Genomic DNA, 24,840 nt, shown 5'->3' with positions numbered 1-24,840 from the left:
TAACACTAACAGAGTAGGAAGTAGTATGATTATCATATGGTTTGGAAAATGCTATGAAGACGCAAGCACAAGGTAGAGGTATAGAAGGAACGCCAAACATACAAGTGAGAAAATGACCACAGACGCTTCTGGGGATGTGGACACTTAAATGATAATTGAAGATGATGAGGTATTAAGCAAGACTAGAAGAAAAGGGACCTTAAATATGGTTAAGGAAATTCAAAGCTAAGAAAAAATAAGACTATGAGAAATTCTACCAAAATGCAAATTAGTATAAGTAGTTACCCTCAGTGTATGAGCAAAAATGGAAGATGAATGGGATGAAGTTAGAATTTTTGTTTATGTCAAATTAAGGAATTTCAGTGACATCAGAGAGCACTGACAACTACCATGAAGCACTAGAAAGATAGGATGAGGTACGCCTTCAGATACCCCTGGCAGTTGGCATAAAGGAAAAGAGAACAAAACACAGAAAACCACTGGAAGTGCAAAGGGTGTCAAACAGACTTAAGGTAGAAAGACTACTTAAGAGCTCTCCTATGACCCTGAGTAAGTGCAGGTAGGAGGAGACAAATCAGAAAGTTAGGTGTAATCAGCTGAACTTGGTGAATAATACAGGAGGTAAACAGTGATTTCCAGGTTTCTAAGTCAGAAAATTTAAGCAGTACATAGACAAGTCTTTATATGTATGTTTTAAGGGGTAAATACTTCACTGATTATTCAGAGTTTTAAGCATTTCCCAAATTACTAAATTCAGCAACACAGTGCCTTTAGTGCTCTGGAAAAAGCTCTCTGGCTTGCCATAACTTTGGGAACCCTGATTCTTAGTAATGGCAGAAACTATATAGCAGAAAAACAAGGAAAGAAGGGGCTTATAATTCTGATGATTTCTGACACTCAAGGGTAGAGCATTAATGATATTTACACAAACATACATCAACCAGGTAGAAAAGAAAGTGGAGATAATGTAGATGAAAGTCAAGGGAAGAGAGCTCAGACCAGGAAATACTCACATGAACTGCTCAAGACAGTTCACCTCAGTTACGTGTGTGTTAATAAGATCCTTGTAGCTAGCACTGTGCATGTTTCCCACCTCACTGGTGATGCTTTCTACCAGCCCCTCATGCTTTACTGTATAGTGTACAGACCTCTGTCTCGGCTTGAGTTCTCTGACAGCGATACTGCGCAATCAGTCTGTCAGCCTGTGCAAGAGCCAAGGCTTTTGCTTCCAGGAGATCTTGCAACCTGCTCTCTTTAGACTAGAAGAAAATACACCATTAATGTCCATTGTTTCAGAAAACATCCATAAAATGCATACACAAGTACAGTTATAGTAAGAGTGTACTCACGGCTAACGTAGAAAGTTTCATCTCATAAACATCCATTATGTCAGATATTCTTACATCATTAATCTGATCTTTTACCTAGTTTTAACAGAGTTCACATCAGAAAATTATAAATTTAGCAAAAGAAGGAAAGTCTACTTTGCAACTAAACCATTAAACCCAAAGAGTAAAACGTACATTTTATCAGGTAGGTTACAAATATTTTACTAATTTGGCTCTCTGACAAAATTTAGTATTCATTTGGTGATCTAAAAATATTTCTTAAGCTTCATGGGCAGACAGGAAGGGGGCTAGAATAAAATGACAGTTAAAAAAAAAAAAGTTTACATTTTATAACTGTTTTTTTTCCTTTGAAAAGTCCTGATTTTACTTTTTATGTAAAAGAGTAAAGTTTCAGTGATAAAATCTGCACCTAAAGCTGTTTAACTAAATCTGTAATCAGAGCTGACACTTAGCTGCCTAGTATCCAGCAAGCCCGTTTACAGTGCTGTTTATCCCTACTCACCATCACTCCAGCCTGAAGCTTCTCTATTAGCTCCTCAATGTTCAGTGCAGGAGCATTATCTTTTGAAAGAGGAGACGTTAAGCACTTTGTTGATGTTGAAAAACAGTGATGTAAAGGCTGCAAAGGCATTTTCCTGGGCATATGCTCAACTTCTTGCTGTCTGTATACATTGTTTGCTGCTATACTTTCTCCAAGTCTGAATACGCATCAAAAAGAAAAAGCAATCACAAAAAGAGAGCAAAAGGCAAAGCTGTTATAGAACTGTGGTATGATTTAGAATGAGTCTTATTTGGGAACTACACGTCTTTAGTTGCATTGGAAATCATCTGCTTGGTAACCACAATAATACAAACTTTGGAAAAACATTCTAAATTTTCCCCAGTACTCTTTTCAACTTAGAATCCTTTATAATGAAAATTCCACATCTGGTTTAGAGGCATTCTACCACTAGTTAGTGAGTGTGGATTATTTTTAGTGAGAACAAAGTTACTGTACTCAGAACAACATTCTTATCACAGATGGTAACATCTGGTCTCATCCATCTTCTCTGCTAACCCTTCTTTTTTTTTTTCTCACCCAGTATGTCCTCATTAAACTGACTTCTCTTCTGCTCCACTGAAAGCCAACCCTGACTATGTCTTAAGGCCCTGAATGAGCTGTTCTTTTATCTGAAACTCTTCTATCAGAAGTAAGTTGGTTACCATAAGATCTTGGTTAAAATTTACCTCCCCAAAGAGGCCTCCATTAGTCAGCTACGTAATATGAATAATTAACCACTCCTTTCCATAGTGATAGGCATTATATGAACCTTTATTAAAAAGTAACAAAATATAGTAAGATAAAACAAAAACTAACACATTAGAATAGGACAAAACAAACAGAAGAGCCCAAGAAAAGGCACAAGAATAAGACAACCACTCATTACATATTCAGGAATCCCACAAAAACACTAAACTGGAAGCCATAATATATTAGCAGAGGAACTGGTGCAGACTTGGCTAGGCCCTGAGCAATTGCCTCAGTCTGAGTTCATATGAGCTTTGATCATGTTGATTTAGAGCCTTGTTTCCTTGGTGTCCTCCATCCTCCTGGCTCTTAAATTCTTTATGCCTCCTCTTCTACAGGGTTTCCTGAGCCCAGAGGGGAGGGATTTGATGGAGTCGTCCTGTATTAGGTCTCTTATTCCTCTCTCTGCATACTATCTAGCTATGGCTCTCTGTATTGGTACTTGTTACCATCTATTGGAAGAGGAAGCTTCTCTGAAGATGACTATGCAAGGCACTGTTCTATGAGTGTAGCAGAATGTCATTTGAGTCATTCTACTGTGCTTTTGGTTTTTTGTTTTTTCAAGAACAGTAGTATTTGAATTTACTGTAGGTCCCTGGGCCATCTATTCTACTCATGCTCTAGGTTCTAGCCTACTCCCAACTTTTCTCAGTTGCCTATAGCTCTTGCTTAGGGTTGAGAACTTGAGGGCTTTCTCCAGTTCATTTTGTCATGTATGCATGCATACATATGTATGCATACAATAACAATGAAATAATGAAAGAAGAAATCATAAACCTGAAGAACAGAGAGGAGTATATGAGAAGCCTTAGAGAGGCAGCAAAGGAAAGGAAGAAATGTAATTATCATATCAAAAAATAAAAAATATTTTGCTAAACATAAATGTCAAAATGTGTAAGTTTTTGGGTTGGGTTTTCTAAATAAAATATTTCTTAGATTGTGTGTTAGGCCTTGAATTTGTTTTCTCCCTTTACACTACTACCACTAAGTAAAGCGAGGAGGGATACTGCTATTGCATTGGCATTGGGCTTGCATTTACTGGTTCTTCAATTCTTTTTTTTTTAACTTTATTTTATTAATTTATTCATATTACATCTCAATGGTTATCCCATCCCTTGTATCCTCCCATTCCACCCTCCCTTCCATTTTCCCCGTACTCTCCTCCCCTATGACTGTTCCTGAGGGGGACTTCCTCCCCCTGTATATGCTCATAGGGTATCAAGTCTCTTCTTGGTAGCCTGCTATCCTTCCTCTGAGTGCCACCAGGTCTCCCCCTCCAGGGGACATGGTCAAATATGGGGCACCAGAGTACGTGAAAAAGTCATACCCCACTCTCCACTCAACTGTGGAGAATGTTCTGACCATTGGCTAAATCTGGGTAGAGGTTTAAAGTTTACGGCCTGTATTGTCCTTGCCTGGTGCCATAGTTTGAGCAGGACCCCTGGGCCCAAATCTGCCTATCATAATGTTCTTCTTGTAGGTTTCTAGGTGGTTCTTCAATTCTTAATTCATGACTATCTATCTGCAAAATACAACTAAAGTCACGTAACAGACAGCATGGATTATCAAACTCATTTCTTACTTTTAGAGAATGAAAACAGCATGGACGAGAGAAGATAATACTGAAATGAATGGTGTGGCTTTGGCTTGATGAAACTATTGACAAAATAGAAACTTGTTCACTAGCCTGCTTATTGACCTCTAGTTTCAAATTACTCAAGTAATTTTTATAAATTCTATTACATAAACCACTTAAAGTTCTAAAATCTAAATCCCAACTACAGACTATAGTAACCAGTTTACAGAGTCTCTCCTCCTGATATAAACTCAATTAAAAAAAAAACCAAAAAACAAAACAAAAACCAAAGCAAAACAACAAATAAAATTTAAAAATACAACAGCATTTTAAATATACTATTATCTGAAATTAAATATAGTAAATTTTTTTCACCTGGCCATCACCTACTGCACTTTATGATTAAAAACTTCATATTTAAGAATCCTCCCACTGACCTCTCCCAGCTGAGTTCATGCGGTTCTTAGGACGTGATGGCAAACAAATAAGAAAAGAGAAATTCTTGTATAAAAGGACATATAGCAGCTGGTTCAACCTTCAGTGTCTAGAATCTTTGTTCAGAAGTGGTGATTAAGAGACCAAAAAAAAAAAAAAAAAAAAAAAAAGCAGGACTAATATATCTAATTACGTGCATCTATGCTTTCTTTGAGAAAGTAAACATTTGGCTTTTTCTGTTACAGGAATCAAAATTATTTGAACAGTTATTGACAATTACAATAAAATCTGCAGTTTACCAATTTATTAATAATTACACATGGAGGATTATGAAGAAATATAGCATGGCATTCAGACTGCACTAAAGAGATACTACAAATGGCTCCTACTCACACTAAGGCAGGGAAATCTGGCAGTGGAGCAGCTTCCAGCAATATTCCCAATCCGGACTGGACTTGTTCTCTATTATCTGATGTTAAAGCAAAAGCCAAAGGAGTAATCAAACGTGGATCCTAAACAAATCAGAAACCAGAAAGTAAGAGGCGGAAAGACTACACACTGCCCAGGCCTTAGTCAAGGGTGAGCATATCCTAAGGTATTCCCACTTGAAGCATGCATGTAGATGAACTTTGCCACCCTTTAGCTATTTATACTGTATGGAAATCCATATTAATAAACAAACAAAAAATATCCAGAAAAAGGCTTCAATGTTTTAAATTCTGCCTTCCAGAATTGACTTAAGTATTTTGATGAATTTAAATTACTCAGAATCAAATGGTAGTTGGATACTGTTTTATTTCTAATAAAACTTTGGCCAATCACTTCTAAATTAAAAGTATCAAATATATTATCAAATGAATGCAAATTAGAAAATCTAATATACTTCAAAGTTCCTCATGACAGTATTTTATACTAGTATCACAGTCTCTAAAGTCATCTATTATGAAAAAGCATCTAAAAACAGAAGTTAAAAAGCCAGACTTATTATTTTTTGTTTTGTATGCATATGTATGTATACAGGCTAGTGTCTCTATTGCTTTCCATCTTATTTTTTAAAACAAAGTCTCTCACTGAACCTGGAGCTCACCAACTGGGTAGACCAGTTGGTCATAAATCCCCTGGCATATCTGCCTCTCAGCACTGGGATAGATTCAGATATACTGTCAAACTCACCTTTTATGTGACTTTACTCACTTAGTCACTTACTCACTGAGTCATTTCCCCACCCTGACTCATTTTTTAAAAGAAAAAATTGTTAATGAAATCATTAACATGTAAAGCCTTAATAATTAAAATGTTAAATGCTTAATTTCAATCTTCACAACTCTCAATGGGATCCCTTCACAATTTCTCCTAGAGCAAAGAATCATTAATTGTGTAAGGGTAACTGAAGTACAAAGATGGAAAATTACTTGCTCAAGCTCACACTGTCTAGCAACTTAGTTCAGTCAACTAAGAACCAAGCCTCTAAAGCATAATGCTTTTGTACCGTACACATGACCACTGCCTACAGGTTCAGTTCTGGCTTCTATTCCACCTGAATGTTCACTGTCACCCTTTCTAAGCTACTTTATTAACTTAATTCAGCAAAAAGTAATTCTGCATTTTTGTAAGTTATCTAGGTAATATAGATAATAACATGGGTAATGTTGAACCCTGCACTAAGCAAAGAAACCAGATAAAACCAGAATGAAGTCCACTGATCTAAGTATTACGCAACCAAACTAAACTCTAGCTTTGTTTTCCCTAAAATAAGCAAATAGACTGCAATAGCACATAAAGATCTTTTTCATATAAGGAAAGTAACAGACAGGGACATTCTTAATTTGATAAACTCCTTTTCTATTTATAAAGCCCACCTCCTCCAGTTCAGCTAAGAATACATGTGAATTATTAGATGTTACTAAGAGAGAATGAGGACCAGTAGTATGGCATGTTTTAAGACCTGAGTTTGTGCTGTAAGAGGGAGTAGAAAATAAAATACAATTGAAATTTTAAACTAAATCTTGTAATTTTGTTTTCTAATAACATTTAGAACTTTCCACATATGGGCGGTGGAGGCGCACGCCTTTATTCCCTACACTTGGGAGGTAGAGGCAGGAGGATCACCGGGAGTTTGAGGCCAGCTTAGTCTACAAAGTGATCCAGGACAGCCAAGGCTACACAGAGAAACCCTGTCTCAAAAAACCAAAACCCAAAAACAAACAACAACAACAACAACACACTTGTGAGCTAGCTATCTTCAGCACATCCTCACTAACCCTATCCGTCCCTATCTTCAGCACATCCTCACTAACCCTCTCAGTCCCTATCTTCAGCACATCCTCACTAACCCTATCCATCCCTTTCTTCAGCACATCCTCACTAACCCTATCCGTCCCTATCTTCAGCACATCCTCACTAACCCTATCCGTCCCTTTCTTCAGCACATCCTCACTAACCCTATCCGTCCCTATCTTCAGCACATCCTCACTAACCCTCTCAGTCCCTATCTTCAGCACATCCTCACTAACCCTATCCATCCCTTTCTTCAGCACATCCTCACTAACCCTATCCATCCCTTTCTTCAGCACATCCTCACTAACCCTATCCGTCCCTATCTTCAGCACATCCTCACTAACCCTATCCGTCCCTTTCTTCAGCACATCCTCACTAACCCTATCCGTCCCTATCTTCAGCACATCCTCACTAACCCTATCCGTCCCTTTCTTCAGCACATCCTCACTAACCCTATCCATCCCTTTCTTCAGCACATCCTCACTAACCCTATCCGTCCCTATCTTCAGCACATCCTCACTAACCCTATCCGTCCCTTTCTTCAGCACATCCTCACTAACCCTATCCGTCCCTATCTTCAGCACATCCTCACTAACCCTATCCGTCCCTATCTTCAGCACATCCTCACTAACCCTATCCGTCCCTATCTTCAGCACATCCTCACTAACCCTATCCGTCCCTTTCTTCAGCACATCCTCACTAACCCTATCCGTCCCTTTCTTCAGATGTTCTCTAGTCCCTTATTATTTTATATCACCAACCCTGCTTACAATTCAGAGCTCACCTAGGGAATTTGGCCCAGAAAGAAAATCTGAGTTTAATACAAATTTGGGTATATACTTTTAACCCCGTGTTAGGGAGGCAGACAAACAGATTGCTGCAGCTCACTAGTGACCAGCCTACCTCATTTGGTTAGGTCCAGAACAGCAAAAAACCTCATGTTGTAAAAAAAAAAAAGTGGATAGGGAGCAAGGAATTATACTCAAAGTCATCATCAAGCCATTGCACATATGTGTATCTCATAGGTTTATAAACACACACACACACACACACACACACACACACACACAGTCTTTCCCAATACTAACATAAACCAATGAATCTGCAAGTACAACACAATGAAAGAAAGGCTGAGAAACCATGACTGTGAACATTCTTCACCTTAGAACCTGGAGGAATTTAGATTTAGTTTTTAAGAAATTACATACAACAAGGATATTCTAAACAGAAGGCAGAATTCTCAAATCTTTTCATGGTCAATTCTAAGAGAAATATCCCCTAAGGATGTAGAATATTAAAACAGAAATTAAGATAGGCATGATGCATGGGCTTGTAATCCTCGACTTAGGAGGCCGAGGCAGAAGAATGGAGAGTTCAAAGGCAAGCTGACTTACATGGTCATATGATATCTGAACAAACAAACAAAAAATCAAGAAAGAAACAAAGGGAGAGCTATTACACACCTAGGTAGAGGGGTTACTCAGACAAAATGACCTGAGTCCAATCCTTAGGACCCACCTAGATTGAAGGACATGGTGGCTCATCACACACACACACACACACACACACACACAGGACTATGTGTATATCTATCAGATACATACTCATGCACACAATGAATCACATGGTAATAAAATGTGTGAAAAGTTTGAAGTTACCTGAAGGATTTTGTAGAAGCTTACTTCCATACCAGGAACCAATTGTTTAAGTTTGTTCATCAAATTAAGAGTTTTCAAAATTACATCAGCAGCAAGTTTGCTTTAAAAATAAAAGTCACATTTAAATTAGATAACTAAAAAATTAGCATATTTTTGTGTATAATTCTAAATGAAAAATCTAAAACAAATTTGTTTTTAAAACTCAAGAAGATAAAGTATTACTTCTAAGAGTTAAAAATTTAATATTTTTAGGACTCAAGTTCCAGAATGAACAAATTAGTATTGAGTCTTAATTTCAGACTGTTAACTACCTTTAAATTAGTACTGAGTCTAAATTTCAGACTGTTTTCTACTTTTAAACACTAATGTGGTTCACAGACCTAAAGAAGCTATATAACAAGGACAAGCTGGAATCTCATCCAGAAGGGCAAATAGAATAGATCCTAGAAGCTGTTGCAGGAGGGAACAGGGCAGGAGCCTACCATAGAGGTCCTCTGAAAGACTCCACCCAGCAGGGGATTAAAGCAGAAGCTGAATCTCACAGCCAAACTTTGGGCAGGTGGCAGGGAGTCTTATGGAAGAGTTGGGGTGGAGGGGTGGGGGTGGGACAGAAGACCCCAGAGGGCACAGGGGCGCCACAAGACCAACAAAGGCAACAAATCTGGGCCTAGGAGTGCTGGTGGAGATTTATGCACCAATGAGGACCTTGCATCGAAAAGGACCTTCTTCTCAGACGTAGCCCATAGGCAGCTTCCGGGCTCTCCCTGCCATGGACTCTGTTCCCTACTAGTTGATCGCTTCCCCCTGGCGGGGTGCCTTACCAGGCCACAGAGGAAGAGGATGCAGGCAGTCCTGATGGGACTTAGTAGGCTGGGGAGAAAGGCACCCCCTTTACAGACCAGGGGAGAGGCATATGAGGGAAGAGGGAGGGAAGATGGGACCAGGGGGAATGAGGGAGAGAACCACAATGGGGATGCAAAGTGAATAAATTTTTAAAATAAATTTACAGAAAAACAGAAAAATAATACCAATGTGGTTCAAATGTCTTCTGAATGAAGTACAAGAACTAGAACATTCCTCATTGTATTCTCCATAACTGTTTCTAAAACTAAAACAAACAAACAACAACAACAACAACAAACCCACAATAATGTAGAGAATGAATGCTACATGACCATGCACTCATTCTACTTTGTATCTGAAAGGGAATAAAAAATTTAATGATGGGTGAGATAGCCCAATTTAGGGTAAGGCTGTTTTCCGTGAAGCCTGGTGACGTAAGCTCAATCCATGGGACTCCCACAGCCTGTCCTGACGTCTACATCCCCACCCCCTGCCGCCATATACACAGAATATCTCTACCAAAAAGACCTAAAAGTGAAAAGATAATTTTAGTTCTTCATGAATATAATTGCTAACAGTTATGCCATTTATGGAAGTGGGAACGAATTATACTGTCTGGCCTTTATCAGGGTCTCAATAAATATTCAATAGGAGGACTTATTCAAGAGAGGACAGGGCATAAATGACTCGCCCGTTACTCTCAGTGAGCATCCACTTTCAACTAAAGCTCTGATGTGCGAAGGAAGAGTTGTCCTTGTTACTAAGAAGTTTTCAGCAGGGACTGGGTCTCTGTAATGAAATCAGCCATTTTGTCATGCTTTTCTCTTTAAAAATGTAAGATTAAATGAAGCCAAATTTACCAAGGCAATGTCAAAAGGAAGTTTAGAAGAAAAATGATCAGGCTCTGTAATTTTTCTTTCACACATGTACAGAGGAAAAAAAGTTAGAATGAAACATAAGCTACAGATGTCAAAACCTTCCAGCAGAAGGATGCAATCCACAAACTGAATTTTTTTCAAAAAAGAACAAAAACAAAACCAAAAATTTTCCAGCTATCCTTTGAGTTAACAGAATAAAACTAAGGATGATCCTTAAATATGAAAACTACACTTTATAATTTTTACTGCCTTTACCAGTATGCATTTTGGATTTGAGATACTCACCACAATTCAGAATCTGCTACCTTTGTTCCAAACCCGAGGTCAATCTTGCCATATGTAAACTGTTGCTCTATCAGCGTGGTGCACTTTATAGTAGTCAATACTTTTACAACTTGCATTTTCAGAGTATCATCTCCACACAGAGGTTAAATTCAGTTAAGATACACGAACATACATGTACTTGGTATACAGTGTAGCTGTATATAACTTATAACATTCAGAATACTTTCAGTCAAGTTATGTCATCATTGGACCTCAGTGTAATTATTTTAGCTGCTTTAAGACATGTTAGAAAATTAGAACTCTAAAGTATTAAGGTGACTGGTAAATGGCCTGAGATAGATTCATACAAGTATGTGACACATGGTAAAACAAGAGAATGTATATTTCTTCACCGGGTGTTTGTGTTAGCAATGATCGCAATGTTTTGATAAACATTGAATGAATTATGGGAAGGTATTTTTTTATAATTACAAATTACTATGAATACTTATCAGAAAAAAGGGCCAAGTTATAAGACACCGTTAAGATTAAACAGAGGAACTGCATGCCTCTACTCCAGTGATTTTCAATCTTGGCTACAAGTTTGAAACAAATAGGTAGATTAAACAACGACAAACAAACACAGGGGATGGGGGATAAAACCTTGAAAACTCTTAGTATTTGCTTATGCACTGATATGTCGACTAAAGACTTACAGGATTAACAAGCATTAAAAACACAGGAGAGTTACAAGGAGCCACCTCAGAATTCACTTTCAAAGCTCAAACTGTGATTTTAAAAAATGGTCATATTTGAACACCATTTATTGGGTTGTCAATATCAGTTAGTATTACAATGTTTGATTTCCAATGACATCCTGGGTCTGATCCTTTGCAGTGGACACATGTACACAAATATGAACACAAAATGTATCTAGAAAAATTTAATGAGTTCTAAATGTATTTCAGGATAAATTATACACAGAAAAACAAACTAGAGAACTTTTCCAGGTATTTTGAAACTTTAAATCCCAATCAATATCCTTTTTCCATATATGTAAGTGCACATTTCATACATGTTTGTGTGCAAGTGTGTATACACGTGTGTGCACATGCATTTAGAGGCCAAAGGACAACCTGCGGTATCATCCTCAGCAGCACAGCTGGGTTTCCAAAGGGAATGTCGGTCAGCCATAAGGCTAGAATGGTGGCCCAGCGAACCCCAGGAACCTTCTGGTCTCTGCTTCCCAGCCACAGGATTACAAGCCCACACTATCATGTTTGCCTGACATTTTCATGTGTCTACTGGGGACTGAACTCAAGTCCTCATGTTTGCAAGAGAAGCACTTTATTAAAGTATTTCCCCTGCCCTTCGGTACATTACTTCCCATATTACATGAGAAACTGTAAGATTTCAAATAGATACAAAATTGGAGTTTTTGTACTTTCCATTTATACTATGGTTAAGGATATTTAATAAAACTTCAATGGCTTTGACCATCCTTTCACACTTTTTTCTTGTTAAGGCCTCATCCAGATTTTGTTCTGTGAACTGAAGCTGATCTAGGATTGTAGGCAGCAGAAGGCTCACGAAATGGTCCGCTGAGGAACAGTTACCAGTATCAATGACATCCTGGAAAATTTCCCATCAAGAGTAATTAAAGGTGGAATACATAACACAAAACAGTTACTGTTGGCATAAGGTTATCATGTAATTCAAATGTTAATTTCTGTATACCCCCATCTGGTTGAGAGCCTTGTTCTGAGACTCTCCTGTCTCATTGTTGTTTAACCTCTGCTCCCCAATTGTCTCCTTGTATGCCAATAAAGTAGCTTACAGCCAATCACTGAGCAGGATAAAGAACAGGGATGGACTTTCTGCCAGATAGGGGAGGAGGAGTTAAAAGAGCAGCCACAGGCAGTGGTGCAGGAGAGATAAAGAAGATTCAGCTGGAGCAAGGAAAGAATTAAAAAGCAAATAATTTGGGGAATTTGGCTAAGATAGAGTCAAGTTAAATAGAGGGTTAAGAACAGACTTAAATTGCTCATGAATGTGTTGTAAAGCTCATTATGAACAAATATAAAAGACTCTCAATTATTTATGTGATAGCTGGGTTAAGAGAGAAACTAAAATAAACTTCAACAGTTATTATTGAACTGTAGTATACTTTAAATTTTTTACATTTATTTCAATATTCATTTATTCAAGTCATTTATTTTAAAACATTTTACAATTTACCATTTTAGCCAGTTTTCAGACCTATCTTGGCATCTTTCCTCAAATGAATGTGTAAGACTTTACAAATAAGACATTTTTGAAAGAAGCTATGATTTAAATGTTATTCTAAATATGTTTTGTATTTAATGACAATACTCTAAATTTGTTAACTAAAATTAAAATGGGAAGAGATTGACTTTAATAGTGTAGAACCACAGATAATTTCAAAAGCTTTTTAAATTCTAAAATCAGGTATACTCAGGATCAAGTTAAAATACCAAAAGCAGTTTATGCATTAATTTTAATTACTAGACTTAATCACTCAAACACGTATTGGTGCATAGGATCCAATTATGACCTGAAAAATCACGGGGAAGACTGGCACAGGCTGAATGAATGTACAAGCTGGCAAACAGCAGATAACATTAAGTTGCCCAGTAACATAATTTATGGATGAACATTATTTGTCTTCAATCTACTAAGTGCATTGCATGCTGTTTGCATGTTCTGTCTCATTTCACTAGTTAAGACCAATATTTTATAGAACAATTACTACAAGGCAGTGGACAAACAGGTAAGAGAGAAAAAAAAACCAAAGCGTATGTATCGACACAAAAAGGAATCATATAGATACTGCTTAATACACACAGTTTAACATACAGGATAACAAACTGTATGTATGTATCTAGGTATGAAACAAATACATACCAAGCATTCAGTAGAAAATACTAATACATGTGACTTTGCAGAAAAAAAAAACCTTAGTAGTTGAATTCCAGACAGTTTGGTTTATAATTATTAATTTTATCCATTGTATGGACAATTGGAAGCTTATATAGCAATGAAAGTGTTGTAAAACAAATTGTTAACTGAGCATCATAAAAGTACAAAAGGAAATTTGCCAATCATTCTATTACCTCGAAGATTTCCTTGAATAACTCCAATGCTAAAACAGAACAGTTTTCATATCCATCCAAAGGTTGACTTAGCCAACGAAGCAGAGCCACAGTAGGTTCTGAGCTCTTAGGACGGCTTCCTGGAATGCTGTTGCCCGATGGAGACTGTTCAAACACCATGTTACTAAGCACATGGCGCAGCTGAGTCACTGCACAGAATGCAAGAAGTAATTCTAAAACCTGTACAATATAAAGTCTTCATTAAATACCACTTCACTGGACTTTAATAGAGAATGCAAATGATAAAACACTAAAAATCCAACACAATTTAAAAGGAAATATTCTGAAAGAAAAATGTAATGCGGCTTACATTTTGTAGTGCTGTCATTCTAATTTCAATATTGGTTATATGGGTGTGAACAGTTTCTAAATATGTAGGGAGACTCATACTTAGAATGTCCTGTTCATTAAAATTTTTAAAAAGTGTAAAACACAGCTGGGTGTGGTGGTGCACACCTTTAATCCCAGCACTTGGGAGGCAGAGGCAGGCAGATGGCTGTGAGTTCGAGGCCAGCCTGGTCTACAAAGCGAGTCCAGGACAGGCAGGGCTGTTACATAGAGAAACCCTGTCTCAAAAAACCAGAAAACAAAACAAAACAAAATGCCATGCTTTTACATACCTTTGAAGAAGAATCAGGGTCTTTCACATTTAGAAGGCCTAGTACTTGGTTAAGACATGAAGAGAAGTGCTCATACCTAGGTTCAAAGGTACACATTAACGACAAAAGGGGAAGGATTTTAGGCAAAAGAAAGGAGGTAGATTTGATCAAAACATATTATATGCAAGTATGGCATTCTCAAATAAAAACGAATGATACATCAAATGCCTTTACAATGTTTACATATATGGTCATCGGCTATCTATGTACATAGATGTCATAAGTCATCAACTTTTGACAATCTTATGCCAATAAACCCACCTCAACTTAAACCACTCTCTGTGAACAATGTATTTTATTTTCTACAACCCTCAGAGCACAGCAATGCAGCACATGGTGGGTGAGCGGTTGTTTGGTGTTACGGTCTGAGGGGCTGGTTTGCAGCTGCAGCTTCCAGCCACTCTAGCACTGCAAGGGTCCAAAAATAAAGCTGCAAGGAGGCCAGGTTTGGCTTAGGTTTGGGTATTTACCTTGAGCAGTACTAAGGTGATGTAATGGTTGAAAGGAAAGGGACAACTGAGTAAGAAGCATTGAATAGGCTTCTGATTTGCTGATGAGAGAATGAAGATTACAACACAGGGTAATAAAACGCTTATGAACAGAAAAGGATAGCACCAAGAAAGAACGTGGAAAAACAAGTTTGTCTCGGTGTGCAAATGGGAGTGAGCTCTAAGCAGATGAATTTTTTTTCTTCTGTATTTGAAACAAAGGTAAAGTGAGCTTGTGCGTGGAAGGTGGCAACACACACTGAATGAGACACCGCAGGAATCAAGAAAGGAGGCTGACAGAATAAACATGAGGGATCTGGCCCAGATCATGTGTGTGATTTTCTCATATCTCGTTAGAAACTCAACATTGTTAAGACTGAAGCAGATTCAAGACTGAGATTTTAACAAGTGGTATGGCAGTGAATCAAGAAGCCAAGATAGATGTAGCTCTTGGGATCAATTCTGCACAAAAGGAAAGAATGCATCTGAGTGACTGAGAGGAGTGTAGATTAAGTTTAATCTTAGACACTACACATGGTTACCTCCTGGACTCCTCAGAGCATAGCCAAAAGAAAATTTTAAGTTACCACAAGGCTTTTCAGTAAGCATTATGTGACAGCCAGGATAGATACACATGGGTATTGAAAAATATACAACAGATGAAAAGAGGACAGCTAAAGGGAAGGTATTCTGAAGGAAAAAATGACCTTATCTGTGACACTGATGGTACCAACTCTATCACAGATGTTTAGAAAAAAGACGAAATGCTAAAGTAAACGTGCCTCGTTTTGCAGAACACACTCCAACTACCCGAAGTTAATTTAGTCCTAGTGCTTAGGTTTATTTGTAAAGCTTCTTGATTTTGTTTCTGCAAAATTAGGAATTACTTGACATCCTCATGCTGCATTTTTTTTTCCTACTGTTTGAACAGTGTAGGTGCTCAGTACATGTTGTGTTACTTGGAGATAAGTCGCTTTAACTCTTTGAAGGAATTTATTTTAAGATCCCATTGAAATCTAAGCCATGAAAATATTAAGATGCTAAAAGCAAGGTCTGGAGAGATGATTCAGCAGTTAAGGATGAGTATTACTATTCCAAAGGAGCAGGGGTCAGTTCCCAGTGCACCATATTGGGTAGCTCACTACCAGCCATGACTCTACTTTCAGGGGATCTGATGTCCTATTCTAGTCTCTCCAAAGGGAACAGGCACATACATGGTGCACATACATGTAGACATAAAACCCCATATATAAAAAATAAAAATAAATTGAAAATAAAAGAGAAGGATTCTAATGCAAAGAACTCTTTGGAAGTAAATGTTATGTAGTTTCAAAATATAATTGACAAGAAACACCTGGAGACAAAACATAAATGTTTTGGAGCTGGAGGGACGGCTTAAGTATTAAGAGTGCTTCTCTGCCACAGAGTCTGGGTTCAATTCCCAGCATCCACATGGAAGTTCACACATGTCTCTAAAGCCAGTTTAGGGATCAAGGCCCTCTTTTGGTTTCACAAGCACCAGGCATGCATGTGGTGTACATAAATATATACATGCTAGCAAAATAGTCATGTACACATAACTGACAAAAATTTAAAACAATAACAAAAAAAGATGCTATTTATAAGTAACTTACCTGGTGAGATAATCAGCAATTTTAGGGTTTTTGAGGAGATCCATAAGTAGGTCAACTGAATACTTTCTTGTTAGGGTACCATCACCATTTATGAGAATATTAAAGATTAGTTGGAAAGTCTGATGAATATTTCGAGCATGAAATAGCTTTAAAAAATTGGGAAAACTTTATTAGACATACAAAACTGTAATTTGACATCTTACTGACTTAAAATGTCAAACACAATGATTTCAAAGTTAATTTCATAAACAGAAAAAAATTACCTTTTCCCCCACTTCTTCATTTAGTGTCAAACTGGATAATATTGAAAGTGCAAATACAACCACAGTCAGACTGCTGTGTGCTAGGAAGCTTATGAGAGTTCGGTAAAAAGATTTTACATTGCTCTGAAGGAGAAAAGAAAGTGAGTTTCAACTGTACATAGTAGACAAGCTTACTAAACATTATTATGAGCTTTTCAACACATGATTATTACTTTTAAAAGATGAGTGCTGTAAAGAGAAATTTTAGAAAAGAGACAACTAGAAATTCCAAAACTGTTTGATATACAGAGATTTTATTTACTTTTTTTTGTTTTGATTTTTTGATAAAGGTACCCAGATGGCATGTTCGAAGGCCCTAATTCCACAGTCAAGAATGGAAGTTAAAAAAGAAGAAGAAAACAAAACAAAAACAAAAACAAAAACAAAAAGCCTCTGAAGAATTTAGGAATAGAATCTACTACCGCAAAACAAAAACAACCAAACAAACACCAAACCCCTTACTTACCAAAGTTTTCAATTGTGTTTGAACAGAAAGACTGTGCCGACAAAGGTTTGCCAATAGTCCTAGACAAGGCATTGTTAGCTCATCTTCAGAAGACTGACTGTTGTAGAGACAGAAAGTATGGTGTTCAGTCTATTTAGTCAAAATCAGGCAGGAAGTAGTTAGTATCCTAAGGTCCTTCTTCCACGTGAGAACAAGATGATCATAGTCTGAATACTACTACTTACATTTTGAAACTAAATTCTCCTACTCAACTGTATCACAAAAATACAGAAATAAGTGCCAAAACGACTGTGATATTTTATCATGTTCACCTATAAAGCACATACAAGGTTCACCTTGATTATTATTATTCTTTCTAAATCAATTTGTTAAATTTAATGAAAATTAAACCTGCTTTATGGCACTCAACCATTGAAACTACCCAAGTGGAGTAAACAAACAGTAATCTTAGTTTAAAAACAAAGAAAGGAGGTAATGTTGGCAAGGTGACTCTGTGGTTTAAGAGCACTTACTGCTCTTTAGAGACCTCAGGTTCAGTTCCCAGCACCCACGTTGGACAGCGCAAGGGAATCTGAAGCCCTCCTTTTTCCTTCACAGGCACCTGCACACACATGGTGTACCACAGAACATGGATGGACTCGGGCACACTGCATACACATAAAAATAATTTTTAAGCTAGAAAACATTTCCTAAGAATTAACCTACCACATAGGTTCAATTTAATAATACACCAACAAATTATTAAAGTACATGTTTTGTTGCATACTTACATATGACCAATCAAGAATGTAACTAAGTCATCTATATGGGCACCAGAATGGAAAAATCTGACATTATATGTTAACCTCTGCAGGAGCTGAATACACTGAAAATAAGAATATGATTATGAGTATATACATGAAAACATATTTCCTGCTCATCAAAATGGACTACTGCAAACATTTTGAGCATCATTTTAGGACCAAACAAAAGAGCAATTTCTTAAGTTTCATTTTAAAATATATAACCTTTGGAGTCAAGCCTTAATTCATCTACTTCTACAAATTTTATCTCAAGGCTTGTCATTGCCATGATTGGGGTGGCACCTTTTGCCATTTTATTTTAAAACACATATCCTGAAAAACCTTAGGAGTTACATCTTAATAGATTCACGTCTACAAATTTCATCTTAAGGGCCTGTCATTGCTATGGTTTGTGTGGCACCTAATTGTGTCCAGTAAGGGTGGGTTTTGCTATTTAAGCCTTAGTTCCTCAGGATGGTGCTACTGAGAGGTGTCTGAACCTCTGGAAATTAGCGCCTGAATAAAAGTCCTTAAGTCATTGGAAGTATGATGCATCTCCCATGTGATCCTGTTGGTAGTTCTCGAGAGAGGAAAGTTATAAAAGAAACGAGCCTGATCCTGGTATCTCTCCTACCTGACCTGAGATATGATGATATTCCCACCCTTCCCATTTGCCATGGTTACAGCCAGATCTATGCCAGTGTAGATGGCATGTCCCTCAACAACCAAACCTCGGACCACAAAACTACGTCATGTCCTCAGCTGTAGTAACTAAAGCTCACCACAGGCATCTGTGGTCCTTACATACATTAAACTTGAGTGTGGGCTGAATTAATTTGAGGCTATCCTTTTTCCTCTACATTTTATCTCTATAACTGCATGTCAGTTTAATTGTCATGGTTTTCTTCTTTGCAGAAGATTTTATTTTAGATTCAATAAAATGATGCCTTCAAGAGTCTTCAAATTATGATACGCAAGTTTAAACCATTGGTTTAAATTTTGTAAGGTATTTCTTCAATGGACTGAGACTCTATACTAACACAAATTATAATATTAATATGAATAGTTCACATTTCAAAATGCATATGTTCTTAAGTTAGTTACAGTGTTTTAAGCTCTAGTTCTCTCTGTTCTCTTCTTGAGAAATATTTACGCAGTCTGCATGTGTCCAACCAGCCCCTAATCTCAACTATGTCTGATCATGCTCTGTCATCATAGAAACGGTACCATAGCAGTAAATAAAAGGTCTTACCAATTCTGGTCTGAGAATAAAGAAGGGAGGGTAGGTGACAATGTACCATGAAGATCGATATACCTGTAAAAACACTGACTCATTGTGGCAAGTGCTGTTCCGACAGACCACTCCCGCCAGCACACTATTCAGACTATATATATTCTGAAGGCAGTCTCGAGTTTCATTATCTAAAGCTAAAAGTTAAAATAAAATGGCATGAAATGCATCACTTTTACATGCACAAATCATTCGACAAAAGTAAAATAATGTTTATGTCATATAATCCTATCTTTAAAGGAGCTAGAACATGAAATAACTATTTAGCTTTGCGTTCTGGAATCGGGTTCTCACTCAGGAGCGTAGACTGGCCTGGCCCTCATGGCAGTTCCTCCTGTCTTAGGCTCAGGAGTGGTGAGGTTACAGGGCTAAGCCACCGAGACTGGCCAAGATAGACTTTTTTTTTTAACTAATGCCCACCAATTTCAAAATACAACTTGTTTTACATATGTATAGAAACTGGTCTGTTTAAACAACATAGCAGCTGAGTTGGTGGAACATGCCGGTTTGGTCTCTGCTAAAACTTCTCTATTACTAAGCAAAACTATATACAAAAATATTTAACACCTCTGCACACACAAAGCAAGAGGAGAAATGACTAATAGATGAACATTTCAAAACAAAATGGAAAGGGGAGGAATAGACAAAGTAACTATAGTTTATCTTTTGCTCTATGTTCAATGTAGTCCGTCACAGAAGGATCTTCGATTGGTAGCCATGTCTTTCTGATTGTTGTCTTTAATATTGGCACTATGTTCATGTGACTTTTCGTTGTTTTAAAATTCAATAGAATGTCATTTCCCCTGATGCATTCTTTTCTGTAGAATATAGAACTCTTTGATATATGGCAGAATCTTTGATCCAATATTTTAAGAAATGACATGTGTATGTATGTGTTCATATGTATATACGCAGGGACTCTTGAGAGATCTATAAGAACTCTAAAGGGTTCTACAATGAAGAAATCATTCTTAAAGAAATTCTTTAATTCTATCTGTCTTTAAGGTCAGCTGGGTGCGCAGTGGCACACTCCTATAATCCTAGCACTCAGGGAGGCAGAGGCAGCCAGTTATCTGTGAGTTCGAGGCCCTCCTGTTCTACAAAGCGAGTCCAGGACAGCCAGGGCTGTTATAGAGAGAAACCCTTTCTTAAACCCCACCACCACCACCGAAAATAAAAGAATATTAAGCTAATAGTCTTCCAAACTCTGAAAAAGGAAGTATGAATACATTACCCAGTTGAGACAGCAAACTGATAATACTTAAGATCAGAGAAGCACTTATGTTTGGGTCTTCAAGAAGTTCTACGAGGCAACTCAAGCATTCACTTGGTAATATCTGATGTGATGTAAATAGCCGTGTCAGCTTTTGTCCAGAAACTACCTACAAAATGGGAAGCAAATGTGTTAAGAGCTGACAATTTCTATTGCTTCTCCATTTCAAGTTAGCCAATTTTCTTTAGTGCCACTTAGCCCTTTGTTTCCCAACTCAGGAAATCCACACCTGTTGTTCTCTCTGCCCACTTGCAGACTCGCTCCTTCTCCACTCAATGATCTGCATTGCAGGTTGTTTACTTTTCCCACAAAGATTTCCCAAAGCCACTTAGATCACCTAAGCTTTACTTATTACACAGCCGTACAGTAAACTTACTTCTTTCATGTTCTAGTGAACTTCTGACTACCTGGTAATATTTATATGTTACCTATATATCCTGAACAGAGACTAAAATGTGCACTACAGCCAACTAGCTCTATTATTCTGAAGCCTGGTATACTCCTTCCATTGACTTGGAGAATGGAACATGAAGTCCAGTGGACAACTAGTGACTGCTTTCAGGCTGAAGTTAAGAGAGTATGAAAATAAATAAATAAATAAATAAATAAAGTTAATGAAGCATATTAAAGGATGTAACAAGGGTAAGTGTTTAATAACTTTTACTTTTCAGTCCAGTTATTTTAAGGAAGGAGATTAGTTATAACCTGATATTTAAAGTCAAACAATTTATTACTTCAGAAATTAAACTAATGCAGCTGGGTGTGGTGGTATACGCCTATAACCCCAGCACTCAGGGAGGCAGAAGCAGGCGAATCTCTGAGTTTGAGGCCAGCCTGGTCTACAAAGTTGAGGACAGCCAAGGCTACACAGAGAAATTCTGTCTCAAAAACAAACACACAAAACAAAACAAAGAATATGACTAATGTATCTAATACACATACTTGAAAGAGTATATCTAAGCAGACTGTTTTAGTAACCCTCTAATTATCAGAGCCTAATTCCTCCTTCTGTAGCTCCCTTCTGTCTTCTCACTTCCTTATAAGCTTTGCTCTTGGAGCTTCGCATTACCTATTCCACCATACAATGTTTGTTACCATTTAATTAGTCTATAAGATGGAAAAATATGTCCAAAGTTAAAAAAAAAAAATCACACAAATTGGCAACTTCTCTTGAGATCAACAACTTTCTGAACATAGTCTTTTTTTATCTATTAAGAACTTCAGAACTCTAGAATATGAGGATATTTTCTGTTTTAAACTTGATTGGGGCTGGACATGTATCTCAACAGTATCTAACATACAGTAATTAGTACAAAGTAAAAATCAATTTTTTCCTAATAAAAACTAGTTTATCTTAATGCTAATACATACACACAGCATCTAATCTGGCTTTGGCACCGACTTAAGTGCTTTAGACATGGTAACTCCCTTTCCGCTTCATAACTCTGTAAGTTGGAAGCTTCTGATTCAATTTGTATTTGAGTAAACTAAAGCACACACTAATGAAAAAGCACAACTCAGATTTATACCCCCAACAGCTGATTCCACACTTTTGATAACTAGTCACACGGTCAGTGATGTGAAATACCATCATCAAACACCAGACCAGATCAACTTGGTCCTGCTCATCACGAAATGACTCATGATACAGCCTTGTGTGGAGTTATCCAGTCAAACATTGACAGCAGCAGCTCAGAGGAATGACTCACCTCCCGTCTCATGACATACATTTGTGTATGCTCAGAAACTGTTATCAGTCCTCTGCGTAATGACACTGACCACCAAAACCAAAACATTACCCTCAAAAAGGTAAATATTAAGAACTAAGGATGGAATGGCTGAGTGGTGGCAAAGTTGATACACTGCCAGTAAGTGAAAGGCCACTTTTTAAAAAACTGTTTTCAGCGATTTGAAATAAAAGTGAATGTGGGTCAGGTGGCTTGCCAGTTGGGAGCCTGTACTAATCTTACAGAGGACCCGCGCTTGAGTCCAGCACCCACATCAAGAAGATCACAACTACCTGTAACTGCAGCTCCAGAGAGGAATACCGCGCCCTCTTCTGTCTTCTGAGGGAACTGCACTCACATCACCCACAAATAATTAAGTTTAAAGAAACAGTAAAAAAGGGAACATAGCCTTTCTTATGACCTCTTAGTTCTACTGGTAGCAAGATAAGGAATGAGTGCATTTAAACATAATAAAAGTGTATGATTGGAATGCCCTTGTTTATAATTGCATCCATTCCTGGGGAAAAAAAATCCAAATGTCTGTCGACAGGTAAATGTGTACAGCCTGTGGTACACTTAAATAAACGGGATAACACAAGGCATAAAAAGGAGCCCTGGTAGTATGTGCAACCTGAATGAAGTGCCCAGATTATATTAGGTGAAAAAAGCCAGTGAAGATTCAACAAAGAAAACAAAACGTACTTAGAAGACACCTAAAAGAAAGGCCAGTTAACACACAGTCAAAGACACACACACACACACACACACACACACACACACACACACACACACACACACACACACACACACACACACACACACACACTTCCTGGTCCGAGCAGGCTACGATCCCCCTCCTGTCACCGATCCGAACGCGTACACCCAGTCGCCCTCACCAGTGCAAGGACAGAGAAGCGGTTGCAGAACTGTCCTGTGCCAGGCGGCCACTCGCTGGCCCCCCAGGAACACAGGATTACACAAGGGGAGCACCCACTCGCGCCCCGAAACCCCTCACCTCCAAGTGCCTGAGAAGCTGAGTGGCGTTCGCCTCCGACTTAACGGCTTTGTACTGACTGATGCTCAGGAGCAAGGACTTCAGGCAGGCGGTGGAATCCATCCCGACGCGGAACCCTGAGAGCGGCCACCACCGCGAACGCCAGCGCCAGTCTCCAGCTGCCGCCGCGCTTTTTTTTTTTTGATTCTTAGGCCCCACCCCTCCCGTCCCGGCTGCTTCCTGTTCCGGTCGGACTCCGGAAGTCTCTGGGCAAGCCTCTGGGACTGCTGCCTGTGATTGGTGGGGTGGGCCTAGGGTCGAGGCTCGGGGGGTTCGGGAATGTGGTTGGGAGCCGCTCCCCCGCAGCCCCTCAGCAGCAGAGAGGCCGCGAGGTTTCAGCTGCCGATCCGCGAAGACGAGGGATCTCGCGAGAAACGCGACTCGAGGCTCAACCTGTGGAGGGGCTGCTAGTCAACACGGGGGGTCCCTGCGTATGGTGGGCGCTGGTTCCCAGGGTTTCCACGGCCGCGGCGCTGCGGGGTCTGGTTTTCGTTTGTGCGTCAGCCTCTGCCAGAGATATGGTCGCTTCCCCCTAGTCTAGACACGGTGAGGAACTCCGAGCAGTATCTTTGGGGCTCAGGTTTTGATGCGGCGGGGGAGGGGCCTCAGGTTCTCCAGCGTGGGTCCCTTGTGTCTAGAGAAGACTTGCTCAGGCTAAATCCGTGGCCGCCAGGACTCCGTGACAAGCCAGTCATGGCCTTACAATAGAACTTGTCGGACGCCCTAGGGATTGCACCCCGGAGTTGCTCCCCAGTGTGTTCTCGTCAGCGTTGATTTCTATAGGCGAAGGTGTCCCTGGCGGGCATGATTATTTTGTTCATTTCGGTGGCTAAAAAAAAAAAAAAAAAAAAAGGCTCTGTTGAGGCTTTCTTTCTTTCTTTTTTTTTTTTTAATCAGAGGATAGTGTTTTGCATTGATGTGTAACGAAGTGAGTCAGCAACTGGTTCAAGAGCTTAAGCTAGGTTTGAGAATAGAGTATGTGACCATTTGACCGAGAAGTTCCTCTGAAATGTTTTGTGAATTCGAGAAACAGTTTTTCTTCCCTTGGGTATGTTAAAGACGGGATTTATTTTCATATTAAGAAAAAAATAAAAGTAAAGCTAACTGATGGCTGAAAATGATGGTGGCGTTGAGATGTTCACGAAAGAATTTGTAGCTAATATGTTCGTTCATGCATGCATTCATTTACTCATTCAGTGTTTTTCATTTATTCTCTTTAAAGCCTGATCCTAGCCCCCTCCCTCCTCTCCTCCTAGTCCCACTCTCATGCAACCCACCGTCTGTTCATTAAATTTTAAACAAATATGTATAACAGGCTGCAGAGTGCCTACCACACAGAACAAAGACTAGATAGTGGTACCTTCGGAGAAGCAACCATCCAATAAGGGAAATAGTCTAAATAGAAAAGTATTTTGGAATTCAC

The 24,840-nt window shown here is 38.5% G+C and overlaps 1 protein-coding gene across 1 annotated transcript in view; it reads right to left on the bottom strand.

The window, feature by feature from the left end:
* The window catches only part of Cip2a (cellular inhibitor of PP2A), a 29,147-nt gene extending 5,597 nt beyond the window's left edge, over positions 1-23,550 (bottom strand). The window contains exons 1-16 of the mRNA XM_051150025.1: positions 23,379-23,550; positions 20,598-20,745; positions 19,388-19,500; positions 18,061-18,155; positions 17,291-17,387; positions 16,786-16,908; positions 16,523-16,668; positions 14,362-14,437; positions 13,703-13,921; positions 12,041-12,200; positions 10,590-10,731; positions 8,584-8,683; positions 5,042-5,160; positions 1,852-2,047; positions 1,350-1,424; positions 1,149-1,259 (exon numbers count right to left, since the gene is read on the bottom strand). Of these exons, the coding sequence (XP_051005982.1) occupies positions 1,149-1,259; positions 1,350-1,424; positions 1,852-2,047; positions 5,042-5,160; positions 8,584-8,683; positions 10,590-10,731; positions 12,041-12,200; positions 13,703-13,921; positions 14,362-14,437; positions 16,523-16,668; positions 16,786-16,908; positions 17,291-17,387; positions 18,061-18,155; positions 19,388-19,500; positions 20,598-20,745; positions 23,379-23,480 (2,022 nt within the window). The 5' untranslated portion in view covers positions 23,481-23,550. The remainder of the gene's footprint in view (positions 1-1,148; positions 1,260-1,349; positions 1,425-1,851; positions 2,048-5,041; positions 5,161-8,583; positions 8,684-10,589; positions 10,732-12,040; positions 12,201-13,702; positions 13,922-14,361; positions 14,438-16,522; positions 16,669-16,785; positions 16,909-17,290; positions 17,388-18,060; positions 18,156-19,387; positions 19,501-20,597; positions 20,746-23,378) is intronic.
* Between the last annotated feature and the right edge of the window lie 1,290 nt (positions 23,551-24,840).

Source organism: Acomys russatus, chromosome 8 (assembly GCF_903995435.1).
Source record: "Acomys russatus chromosome 8, mAcoRus1.1, whole genome shotgun sequence".
NCBI classification, from domain to species: Eukaryota; Metazoa; Chordata; class Mammalia; order Rodentia; family Muridae; genus Acomys; species Acomys russatus.
Note: the sequence above shows the minus strand (reverse complement) of the source record. Positions and strands in the feature narration are given on the sequence as shown.